Source organism: Schistocerca piceifrons, chromosome X (assembly GCF_021461385.2).
Source record: "Schistocerca piceifrons isolate TAMUIC-IGC-003096 chromosome X, iqSchPice1.1, whole genome shotgun sequence".
Taxonomy (NCBI): domain Eukaryota; kingdom Metazoa; phylum Arthropoda; class Insecta; order Orthoptera; family Acrididae; genus Schistocerca; species Schistocerca piceifrons.
Window position 1 is genome coordinate 737,608,336 of NC_060149.1, and position 13,912 is coordinate 737,622,247.

General features: G+C 36.8%; 1 protein-coding gene across 2 annotated transcripts in view; it reads left to right on the forward strand.

The window, feature by feature from the left end:
• The window catches only part of LOC124721544 (cuticlin-4), a 242,621-nt gene extending 234,358 nt beyond the window's left edge, over positions 1-8,263 (forward strand). For both annotated transcript variants that reach the window (XM_047246571.1, XM_047246572.1), the window contains exon 9: positions 5,363-8,263. In XM_047246571.1, the coding sequence (XP_047102527.1) occupies positions 5,363-5,569 (207 nt within the window). In that variant the 3' untranslated portion in view covers positions 5,570-8,263. The remainder of the gene's footprint in view (positions 1-5,362) is intronic.
• The last annotated feature ends 5,649 nt before the right edge of the window (positions 8,264-13,912 follow it).

The window sequence follows — 13,912 nt, forward strand, 5'->3', positions numbered from 1 at the left end:
TCCTCTATTGAGTGATTCCAGTTGCTTTTCTATTCCTTGGACACTTATTTCGATGTCAGCCATTTTTTCGTTTGTGCGAGGATTTAGAGAAGGAACTGCAGTGCGGTCTTCCTCTGTGAAACAGCTTTGGAAAAAGGTGTTTAGTATTTCAGCTTTACGTGTGTCATCCTCTGTTTCAATGCCATCATCATCCCGTAGTGTCTGGATATGCTGTTTCGAGCCACTTACTGATTTAACGTAAGACCAGAACTTCCTAGGATTTTCTGTCAAGTCGGTACATAGAATTTTACTTTCGAATTCAATGAACGCTTCACGCATAGCCCTCCTTACGCTAACTTTGACATCGTTTAGCTTCTGTTTGTCTGAGAGGTTTTGGCTGCGTTTAAACTTGGAGTGGAGCTCTCTTTGCTTTTGCAGTAGTTTCCTAACTTTGTTGTTGTACCACGGTGCGTTTTTCCCGTCCCTCACAGTTTTACTCGGCACGTACCTGTCTAAAACGCATTTTACGATTGCCTTGAACTTTTTCCATAAACACTCAACATTGTCAGTGTCGGAACAGAAATTTTCGTTTTGATCCGTTAGGTAGTCTGAAATCTGCCTTCTATTACTCTTGCTAAACAGATAAACCTTCCTCCCTTTTTTTATATTCCTATTAACTTCCATATTCAGGGATGCTGCAACGGCCTTATGATCACTGATTCCCTGTTCTGTACATACAGAGTCGAAAAGTTCGGGTCTGTTTGTTATCAGTAGGTCCAAGATGTTATCTCCACAAGTCGGTTCTCTGTTTAATTGCTCGAGGTAATTTTCGGATAGTGCACTCAGTACAATGTCACTCGATGCTCTGTCCCTACCACCCGTCCTAAACATCTGAGTGTCCCAGTCTATATCTGGTAAATTGAAATCTCCACCTAAGACTATAACATGCTGAGAAAATTTATGTGAAATGTATTCCAAATTTTCTCTCAGTTGTTCTGCCACTAATGCTGCTGAGTCGGGAGGTCGGTAAAAGGAGCCAATTATTAACCTAGTTCGGTTGTTTAGTGTAACCTCCACCCATAATAATTCACAGGAACTATCCACTTCTACTTCACTACAGGATAAACTACTACTAACAGTGACGAACACTCCACCACCGGTTGCATGCACTCTATCCTTTCTAAACACCGTCTGTACCTTTGTAAAAATTTCGGCAGAATTTATCTCTGGCTTAAGCCAGCTTTCTGTACCTATAACGATTTCAGCTTCGGTGCTTTCTATCAGCACTTGAAGTTCCGGTACTTTACCAACGCAGCTTCGACAGTTGACAATTACAATACCGATTGCTGCTTGGTCCCCGCATGTCCTGACTTTGCCCCGCACTCGTTGAGGCTGTTGCCCTTTCTACATGCACACCACTCCAAATCCTAGTTATTAAGTTTGTTTTATGTAAGACGAGGCAATGTAATTCCCCAGAATTTGTACACATCACATATAAAGTGAATGTACATATCACTAACAAAGGTTTACAATTAGCTTTAAAATCCCCCTATGATGACAGAAATCATGATCTTTAGTTAAATATATGGATAAAAATATGACAGAAGCAAATCATGTACTTTTATTTGGAACAATATTATACCTTACCTCTTTGTTTTAATGATTATGAAGAAATCTCCATTCCAATGGATTAAATGTTTTCATTAATAACATAGACATAATGTGTCTGTGATATTTATTGTTACAGCTATCACAGTATTAATGCATATAGAACAGCATTTGTGATTTTCCATATCTGTTGCAAGTTCTGTAGTTAGTCTTAATGTCAGTCCCACACTTAGTTCTTAGTGTATAACCTGAAAAGAAATGTACAGTTGACAAAACAAAACTGTTCGCATGGAAAATAGATATATGGGACAAGTTGACTAAAAGAAGGGACTCATAGTTTTACTAAGTGGGTTCATCATTAATTTTCTAAACTTTGTGAATCCATCTGGTGGTGATTCTGTTGTGCTAATACTTGGCTGGCATCATATTACACTGGAAAATCCAGGATGGAATAATGAAAGAGTTATGAAAAGGATAGATTGCTATGTGCCATATAGTGGAGATGTTGAGTCGCAGACAGGCACTTCAAAAAGACTGCTAAACAAGTGAGCTTTTGTTTTGGCCAAAACACGCACGCACACACACACACACACACACACACACACACACACACACACATTCACACAAGCAAAACTCACACACACCAGACCAATGCTAGCTGCTGACACTCAATGGCCCGAGACAGTTGTCATGTGTGTGTGAGTTGTGCTTGCAAGAACGTGTGTGTGTGTGTGTGTGTGTGTGTGTGTGTGTGTGTTGTCCACTTTAGAAGAAGGCCTTTTTGCCAAAAGGTCACTTGTTTAGCAGTCTTTCTGAAGTGCCTGTCTGCGACTCCACATCTCCACTATATAGAGAGTAGCAGTTGATCCTTTTCATAGTATTATCATATCACATTTTTGTGATAGACAATGCAAGAACAAAACCCAGTCACATAGACTTCATGGGACCATTTAAAACACATTATACGCAAGAAATAGAAACCTGATGGGCAAATAACCCAGACATCATTTTTGATTACGAAGTTATGTAGAACAACCTATTTGAGAGCAGTAACAATGAATGTTATAAATGGCCTCTGGAAAATGGGACTCTTCCCATGTAACACGCATATACTTAGAGACAGTGACTTTGCAATACACTAGGAGTTTGACATGCAAGATACAAACAATGGAGTAAATGTGAATCGAAATGGTGTCAGGTCAGTTCCTGACATCAACAAGCCCCATTAAGAGCCATCAGCTCTAGCAAAATCAGCATGTTTTGAATCTTCTAAGTAACTAACATCATCTCCATACAGGCATATGGGGAACATTTGAAACAATTTAGAGAGAAGAAAGCTGTAGCGGAATTAAAGGTGACACGTTGAAGTTTTTCCTTGAAAAAGGAAAAGATAAAAACATAGGAAACATAATCTTCCAGTCACTCAAAGTCTGGTACAGATTTAATTGAGGGCAATGCTTCAGATGTGCAATCTGAAGGAAAAACTGATTGCACATTCTGCAGTGCTCATTTCTCTGAAGACTAACATAGAGAAATGGGCGCAGTGCATGGAGTGCTATTCTTGTGCTCCTGAAGAATATTAACTTGGAAAAGAGCTTTTGTATGCCCTGGCTGCACTTCTGTTGCACAACAATTGCAGAAAATGTTGGAGAGGCAGTAAGGAAGACAATATTACTGTTTCAGGGTTTGCCTGCTCTTATATTCACTGATAATGTTTTCTCTGATTGTCTCATATTAGGATTCATTTATATTACCATTCAAATTGGCTTGTTTTTGCTTTATTCAAATTTACATGCATTAAGTATTAAGAAGCACAAATCCAATAGATAAAACTTAAAATACAATTACTTCACATAGATTTCTAATTAACAGCCATACAGTTGTATCATATGTTGGCATGTAAGTTGGTGTAATGTGATACAAGGAAAGTTTCACATCAGGGGTGAGGCTAGTATGAAGTCAACTCACCAATGGCGTCAGTTACCTATCCAACAAGACACAGAGATGGTTCAGCTCTGGATTTATGTCTCACATCTGTGAGACTCTCCACTGTATCCAACATTAGGTCCTACAGCTGATCAGGTGTGCGTGGCACCAGTGTCGGCCAGTGTAAATTCATGTGATGCTTGAACAGACCAGTCAATCAGGTCAACATCAGTCTGTTGTGAAAACCATAGCTGCAGGATTCATCTTGTGTGAACTGGTGAGTGATGCTGGAACTGGATCACTCCATTAGGATAGCACATCCTTACACTCAGCACCACAGTATGTTTCACAAAGCACACAGACTGATTTGTGGTGAGGTGACCATAAATTTGATGAAGTATCCCTGGTCCCCTGGCCCATCTGATGACACCTACCCCTAGCATGGGAGAATGATGCTACCATCACACAAATGCACACCACACCACTGTGGTCTGTATACCATCACAGGACTTTCATTCACTGAGCTAAATATTGCCTCATTTGAAAAGATGATGTTATACCAGTCACAGTCTACATTCAGTTTAGCGAAGACAAGTCTATAAAGCTTGTGATCATCAGAGAGGGCCTCTTTAGTAGCAGCCCTATGGGCTGTAAGACCATATTTCATAAGCAGTTGTGAACTGTTTATGAGCATCCAGGGAAACGGGTATCATTCTTGAATTGGACGGCACTTAAAAATGGATGTTCCATCCAGCTGTCAATAAACACATTGTGTTGCAGAGGCATCAACATCTTTCCTAAGCTTGACCCTCAAAGGGGCTACCACTTTATCCACTTCTACGCACAGAAGGTTGAACACCGCAACTGGCTGCCACTTCATCCACACTGAAACCATCATAATGGATGAGTGCCAGTATCCTACCTCTTGTGGCCTGTGTATGGTGAGACATCCTGGCAGTAAATGACTGTTTGTAATATACCTGTCTGTGGTCCAGTGTGTTATCCATTTGGAATAACTTGGCTATACCATATTATGCTTGCAATACATCAATGAACAATACAATGTAAATATAATATAGCCTGGAGGGGATACTGAATCTTACTAACTTCACTGGAATTCCAAAACTTTAAATGCTGCCTGCTGGCTGTCAAGTAACAGTACAGATTTTCTCCTATTTGTTAATTTGAGGCAGAAGCATCTCAGTGTTTCAAACAGGTAAAAGTAAGTGTTAAAATTGTACACACAACTGAAGATAACCAACCTTACAAAACATGCAAACAGTTTTGTTTTGTTGATTGTACAGCTGCAGTCTTCCCATGTATAAGAATTACATGTGTGGATGTATTAAAGCTATTAGAAGAGCCCACATTCTTCCATGACTTAAAACAAGAGGTCACTCTTTCACTTAAAATAGTTGAATCCACGGATAGCACAATTGGTTCTCCAATGCCCCATCCCAGTCCCTCAGTAACTTCATTTCCTAACATGAAGCCAGTGTAAGTATCCTAAATATTCAAATGATATTACTAAATATAAAAAATGTGTTTATCCCTTAACACACTATTAACCTACCATTTTGTGATTCCTCTCTGTTGCTGTTACATAACTATGCTTATATAAAGCAATTAACTAAATAGTTTTCTCATAATCATTATGTTATTGATTTTATTTATTACTTTTATTAGTGTCTGTTGTTCTTTAGTCATTACATCAAAAATGTCTACTTAAAGAATATTATAAATCATGTGATTAATAAAATATGACAGCCCTCCATAGATTCCACAGAATACAGTATTGCTTGCTTTAATGAAAGTGGAAGTATTGAGATTTTATTTTGTATTTTTTCAGCAAGAAGAAGACCCAAACAGCATATGTATTTCTCAAAAGCATTTTGCCATTGGGATAGCAGTTGCAGGCCTTATTTTGATGCTTGCAGTAATTGCTGCTATCCTTATATTGCTTGCACGGCGGCGTCACAGGAAAGATGTTTCTGCTACAGGAAGTTCCATATATAGTGGCCCTTACACTAATACTGCATATAGCCACAGCAGTTGAGCTGTAAAATAGGGACTTTCATCAAAATATATATTTTATATGTCTTGGTGATAACAGTGAGTGCTGATGAAAACAGAGACTGCTAATGCCAAGACATATATTTATCACTGCAGAAGATTGGAATTTTACTATAAATTCTTGTTATTGCCACAGCTATCAACATCATGTGCATGTTGAATTATGATAGATGTAGTCACTTTTAGAGTGTGATGGACAAACTGTGCTTTCCTCTAGGATGACAGTGATGGTGTGTGTGTGTGTGTGTGTGTGTGTGTGTGTGTGTGTGTGTGTGTGTGGGCGCGCGCGCGCCGCGTGCGCGTGTGTCGTGTGTCATGTGTGTGTGCGCGTGCGCGTGTAAGAGAGAGACATTTTTAGATAATTTTCTTTAACAAATGTTACTTGTTTCTGCTTTTATAGTTATTGGTAGCTGGAAATTCACACTGAAAACAGTATGGACGTCAAAATTCTTCTAATATTATCATATTTTCTCTTCCTATGGCTAGTAACAAAAATTTGTAGTAAAAGAGCTATAACACTGGAGGGAAAGTGTACTGTTGGCAAACTTACTCTCATAAAGTTCTCTGGATCATGTGAACAGGGACATTGGCAAATCCTGTGTCAAATGTTTGCAGGCAGATATCCCACAATCTTCTGGCACTGGTACTGTAAATGTGATCCATTATCAGAATTTTTGTATCAAGCTATAATATCTGTTGTTGTTGTTCACAAATCCATTTATTAAAAGCTGTTTTGTATGATTATCCATTGTCAACTAACACTTTTCTGTAGTGTTATGGAACTATGCACCTATTTAAGCACATCACAAAAACATGAATAGGTCACAATCACATTGTTTCATCTTAAATTTGATTCATAACATAAAAGTGAGACTTGTTGCATTTATTTAAGATTACTGTGAAAGTGACAATCAAAGAACAATATTTTGGCTCATTGTTTGTTGCCTCCATCCCCCATTTCAAGTGACAAAGATCTGAAGACAGAAATAGACCTATGTTTTGTAACAGAAATAGGTCAAAGAAGTTATTGATATAAATATTTACCTTGATTTAAAATCAATTTCTGTGCATGAAAGTCATTTTTGTGCATAGAGGACAAAGGTTACTATTCAAAATTAGAGTCATATTATTTATTTATACAGGAATCTCCCACAGTCTGAACGTAGACAAGTTGAAATCTTTCTTGTCATGTCATACGCCTAACATCTACATTGCAGTTCACTGAACACAATCTCAGATATTATTGTGCAGCACAGTGTCATGAAGTCGATTTTTAATTTAAAAATGAGACTTGAAGAATAACATCAAGAAATGTTACAAAACATTAAAATAATGATGTGACATAATGTGTGTGTGTGTGTGTGTGTGTGTGTGTGTGTGTGTGTGTGTGTGTGTGTGTGTGTATGCGTACACGCGCATGCGCACACTTTTAACAAAAGAAAGAGAGAGGGATGTGTTTTGATAAAAGCATTTTTCTGATTGTGTACAGGATTTTACAGTTAGCTTGGAGATACAGACATGCAGAGGGTTAGCAAAGCCAATATAAAAATGGTAATTATTTTCATATGATTATCATAAATAACAGGTCACAATAAATCTGCAAATAATGACATTATCTTAAAGAGATTGGCAAACCTTATTTAGTTATACATTCATATCTAAGAAGGAACGTAATGAAACTGCAGTAACATTCCTTAAAAATAAGAATTTTGCAGATGAAACTATTGTTATGCAACACAATACTAGATATTCCATTTACCTTCCCTAGATTTTTGTGCAGATTCTTTTCCCCGAGATACAATGAACAATCAAAATCAACATCTCCCCCCCCCCCCCCCCATTTTATTACTTTTTAAATAGTGTATGTGCTTTGCTACACCACTGTGTTTAAATGGAACTGCCTGGTAAATTGACACAGTAATTGTCTTTATGGTGAAGGGATTTGCAGTTAAATGCTACTGTCAAGTGAAAGTTGGGTGCATTTATACTTTTGTGAATGAACCAATTTCGGTTTATTTTCATGATATGGCATTGGTTCACAGTTTCATTGTGAGCTAAGGAATCCAAATGACTTGATAAAATAGCAGACTAATGCTGTCATAATGTTGTGCAAGTCCATTTCTTTATACAGTGTGGACTAAAAGGCATATTTTCACTGCCAGTATTTAAACATATGACTGCCATTTGTATTTTAGTTATACTAATTCTAAAATGAAATTCTGGACCTCTGCCACTCTAAATTGAAAACTTCTGTACATAGATACTATGCATATAATACATTTACTCATTGAAGTAATAGTTCTCATTACTAGAATGTGAGAAATGACAGAAAAGCTCGACAGAGCTCATAAACAAAATGTAGTGGTAAGATCTATAAGAGAATAACTAAGAGTATCCTAGTATCACAAAAACATGTCTGAATCAAAACTAAATTTTGCTGGATATTTTTCTGGTGTTCTGTGATTCTTGTCTTAGCCTAAGAGTAACAGAAGAGGCTATATGATACTCAAGGCTATTTAATCTGCTTAATTTTATTTGCAGTGTTTTGAAACAAATACTGAATAACACTGATGTAATGACATGTACACTATTGTGAAATGTATTACTAAAATAATTAATGATTTCGCTGTTTAAGTGTACATCCAGACTAATGATGCAAAATACATCATAGTAAATACTTGTTTGTCTTTCATATTTTTCACCAAATTCTTATATTCTCTTCCCCTCCTCCCCCTTCCTCACCATCCACACATTTTACAAACATTACTCTTACTTTCTGCTTTTAAGTTTTCATATTTTTATCTGATGTCAGTGTCATTTATTGTTTGTCCTATGCCTCCAGTAGGATCCCTTTGATTAAACTTTCTGTTAAAAAACATGATTTGAGAGAAATACAGATTTCAGTCAAAATTGAGCATTTAATTAAATTCAATGACAACAAGTGAAGATTTGTGCCAGACCGGAACTCAAACCCAGATTTCCAGCTATGTGCAAGTTGCCACCTTAAACTGCTTTAACTATCTGGATATGCTTCCCTCCAGTTGCACACTACATATGTAGCATCCACCACCCATCATCCTCATTGCTCACAGCTTTACATGACTACCACAAGAGTTCAGGCATAGTTTGTATTCACACTAAAGTTATCATTACCATCAAGGTGCATATATATTATTATATGTGTCATGTCTGTTCTGTCAGACACACATATAATAAGGTTAAAACAACTCTCTTTGTTCCTATACTTCCATCTCGAACAGCAATAGCAATACTTCATCAGGTGTGAGAGACTGTCTGGGAATTGTTTATGAAGCAAGTGATTTCTAATGTAAGGTGGGTGCATATATTTTTGTCACACATGCCTTAAATGAATAACGAAGTACTATGAATCAGAATATACAATACAATGCAAATAGCATATAAAAGTAAGATCATCAATAACAAAATCAACTTGCAAACACATGAAATAAATAATAATAATAATAAATGGTTTATTTGTCCATAATAACTTTTACAGTCATGGACATAGTCTTTTTATTCATGTATGAAGATTAATAAGAGTTTAGAAATAAAGATAAATTATACACAACAAAATTAAAAATCCTTGATCAAGTATAAACATTTATCAATTAACAGTTGCTTTAATTTTGTCTTAAATATGTTTCCATTTAACAGTTTTATGTTGTTTGGCAGTCTTTTATAAAAATGACTTTGAGCAGAAAATGGACTATGATTTGTTGTTCCTTTACTACTAAATTTTATGTGGTAATCTCCTCTTTTTCTTGTATTATAATTACAGATTTTACTATTGATTATACTATGCTCCATAACTTCTTTTACAAACAGTATAGTCCCGAGAACATACAATGAATACACTGTTAGTATGTTATACTTAACAAATGATTCTCTACAGGACTGATGTTTGCTAATATTAGCTATTATTCACATCTACATCTACATGATTACTCTGCTATTCACAATAAAGTGCCTGGTAGAGGGTTCCATCAACCACCTTCATTCTGTCTCTCTACCATTCCACTCTCAAACAGCGAGCAGGAAAAATGAGCACTTAAATTTTTCTATGCGAGCCCTGATTTCTCTTATTTTATCTTGATGATTATGTAGGTGGGCGCCAACAGAATGCTTTCGCAATTGGAGGAGAAAACTGGTGATTCAAATTTCATGAGAAGATCCCATTGCAAAGAAAAACACCTTTGGTTTAATGATTGCCACTCCAATTCATGTATCATGTCTGTGGCACTATCTCCCCTATTTCACAATAATACAAAATGAGCTGCCCTTCTTCGAACTTTTTCGATGTCATCCATCAGTCCCACCTGATGCAGATCCCACACCACTCAGCAATACTCCAGGATAGGGCGGACAAGCGTGTTGTAAGTTGTCTCTCTAGTAGAACGGTTGCACCTTCTAAGTGTTCTACCAATGAATTGCAGTCTTTGTTTTGCTCTACTCACATAATTATCTATGTGATCATTCCAATTTAGGTTATTTATAATTGTAATCCTTAAGTATTTAGTCGAATTTACAGTCTTCAGATTTGTGTGACTTATCACACAATCAAAATTTAGTGGGTTTCTTTAGGTACTCTTGTGAATAACTTCACACTTTTCTTTATTCAGGGTCAATTGCCACTTTTGCACTATATAGATATCTTATCTAAATCATTTTTCAATTTGTTTTGGTCATCTGATGACTTTACATGATGGTAAATGACAGCATCATCTGCAAACAATTTAAGATCGCTACTCAAATTGTCTCCTATGTCATTAATATAGATCAGGAACAATAGGGGGCCTATAACACTTCCTTGGGGAATGCCAGTATTACATCTGTTTTACTCAATGACTTTCCATCTATTACCACAAACTGTGACCTTTCTGACAGGAAATCATGAATTTAGTCGCACAACTGAGGCACACAGTTTGGTTAGAAGACGCTTGTGAGGAACAGTGTCGAAAGCCTTCTGAAAATCTAAAAGTATGGAATCAATTTGACATCCCCTGTCGATAGCACTAATTACTTCATGAGTACAAAGAGCCAGTTGTGTTTCACAAGAACGATATTTTCTGAATCCGTGCTGACTGTGTGTCAATAAATCATTTTCTTTTAGGTAATTCATAATGTTTGAACACAGTATATGTTCCAAAACCCTACTGCAAATCGACATTAGTGATACGGGTCTGTAATTCAGTGGATTACTCCTAGTTCCTTTTTTGGGTATTGGTGTAACTTCAGCAATTTTCCAATCTTTAGGTACAGATCTTTCTGTGAGTGACCACTTGTATATAATTGCTAAATATGGAGCTATTGTATCAGCGTACTATGAAAGGAACCTGACTAGTATCCAGTCTGGACAGAAGGCCTTGCCTTTATTAAGGGATTTAAGCTGCTTTGCTACACCGAGGATATCTACTTCTCTGTTTCTCATCTTGGCAGTTGTTCTTGATTGGAATTCAGGAATGTGTACTTCGTCTTCTTTGGTGAAGGAATTTTGGAAAATCATGTTTAATAACTCTGCTTATCCTGATTGCTTGGGCTGCGAAAGCCCTTAGCAGGTAGGCGATACAGCAGATTTTTGTACACATGTAGCTGATGTGCTCCTTCTATGTAAGATGTTCATCTACTATAATACCCAGGAATTTATGTTTATCAATTCTTTCAGCTGATAATTCTGGCTCAATATCCACTTGTCTTGATTCATAATTTAGGAGAAACTCCATCAAAATTGCCTTGTCCTTATTAAGTGCCAATTTGCTTTTGGTTAGATATTCTGTGATGAGGCTAATGTTCTCTGTATAATTTTCTAATTTGTAGAGTCTCAGCTTATTGAGGAGGTACTGTCGGCATAATTTACTAGGTTTTAATTTTGTGGAATTATTATATCATTGGTGCATACAGTAAACAAAAAAGGCCTGACAATGCTTCCCTGAGGGACTCCACAGTTAAGACTTTTATAAGACGATTTTACTGTTTGTATACATCCCCCAGTTGTATGATACAGCTTAACACATTGTCTCCTGTGTGCAAGGTAGGATCTTAAAAAATCTAATGCCACTCTTCTGATTCCATAAGTTCCTAATTTAAACAGAAGAACAGAATGATTTACAGAGTCAAAAGCCTTGGATAGATCTAAAAAAGTGCCAGTAACTTTGTTACCATCATCAAGTTTATTCAGTACCATTTGACAAAATGTAAACACAGCTGTTATTGTAGACCTGCCCTTCCTGAAATCATGCTGAGAGCTTTTTAATAGGTTGTACTTATAGAAAAATGATTCACATTAATCCAGAAGTAACTTTTGCAACAACTTACTAAGTTTCCAGAATGAGATTTTCACTCTGCAGCAGAGTGTGCGCTGATATGAAACTTCCTGGCAGATTAAAACTGTGTGCCCGACCGAGACTCGAACTCGGGACCTTTGCCTTGCGCGGGCAAGTGCTTTACCATCTGAGCTACCGAAGCATGACTCACGCCCGGTACTCACAGCTTTATTTCTGCCAGTATCTTGGGTAGGAGACAAGATACTGGCAGAAGTAAAGCTGTGAGTACCGGGCGTGAGTCGTGCTTCGGTAGCTCAGATGGTAGAGCACTTGCCCGCGCAAGGCAAAGGTCCCGAGTTCGAGTCTCGGTTGGGCACATAGTTTTAATCTGCCAGGAAGTTTCAACTTACTAAGTATTGATGTCAATGAAATAGGCCTATAATTTTGTATATCGTTAGTTATTCCCATTATATGCACCGCTCTTACTTAGTGAATTTTAACAAGTCAGGAAATGACTCCTGACTGAAAGAGTTGTTTATTACATTTTGTAGTGGCTTTTTTAATTCATTACTGCATTCTTTCAGAAATTTGAGATATCCTCCCAGCCACTGGATATATTTGCTTTCAAATTGGAAATGGTTTTTGGGATTTCCAATTCCGTAACACACCTCAGAAAGAATGAATTACTGACATTACTGGAATTTACCATCTATGGTGGGTCAATCACATCCTCCTGACTCATCCTACTAAATTTGTCAATGAATCTCTCTCACTTACTTCCTTTGGGTCACTCAGCAATTTTTCATTTCCTCTTATTGTTATGTTACTGCACACTGCATTTATGCAGCTGCTTATAAAGAAAAAAAATCAGAAAACTTCTCATTACATTACAGTGAATAAACTGGGATATATGGGAAAATGTGATTGCATATATCTGTTTAGTAGGAGCTACTACATATTCTGAAATCAGTGTGCTCCAACTGATAAGATAATAAGGGACATTATGCTGAAAATACACTGTCCTACTGGAGTAGCTTGGAATTAGACATGATATGTAAACACCACAAAAGCTGGACAAATTCTGTATGGTGATTTCAGATTCTGCTCTAAAAGCGTGCATAATAACTACATTATAAAATTTTAATAGGTAACAAAATATTAACTGCACAATACAAATAGCACATTTCAGTTACCATGGTTCAGAAAATTTATTAATATTGAGTATGTTACTGTAAGGTTTTAATGTTGTTTAACATTAACATACTAAGTACACAGTCCCCTGCAACTACTGCATTACATCTACACCTATATTCTGCAAACCACTGTGAAGTGTATGGCAGAGTGTACATCCCATTGTACCAGTTATTAGGGATTTTTCCTGTTCCATTCACATATGGAGTGCAGGAAGTGTGACTGTTTAAATGCCTCTGTGCATGCTGTAATTAACCTAATCTCGTCCTCATGATCACTATGAGAGAGGTCTTGATTGAGGTGTGTAGCTCAGATTTGTGGCATTTCTTCCACCGGAAATGACATTTGGGTCCAATTTCTGTACGTCAGGTGATTTTTGTTGTGTTAATCAAATAAATAACATAGCCAAAATTGCCAATATACTTTCAAAACATATTTATAGCATCACAACACAGACAAAACTGACACAGGTTTTGTGCCTAAAACATGATGTAGGAGTGATGTTAACACTGTGGCGAGACTAACTTGATTTAGCTACCACCATATGAAACATATCTGAATTTACAATTAAGGTTTTGATGCTTGCCGGGGCTGTTCCTCAGCTAAGTAACATAGCTTGACATGGTACTTCAGGTTTTTATGCTTGACCATGCCTTATTCTGGTATGTAGTAGTTTATTTTATGCTTCTGAAGAAGGCTAGATTACTCTAGCTGAAACCTGGGTAAAGACCAGTAACATTTCGCAAATGAGGCGGATTTTTGACATATTTATTTCAAATTTTGTTTACAATCCCTTCAAAAAGACTCAATAAATTTTAAAAGATTAAAGTTTTTTGATCCCCTCAGTAATTTGA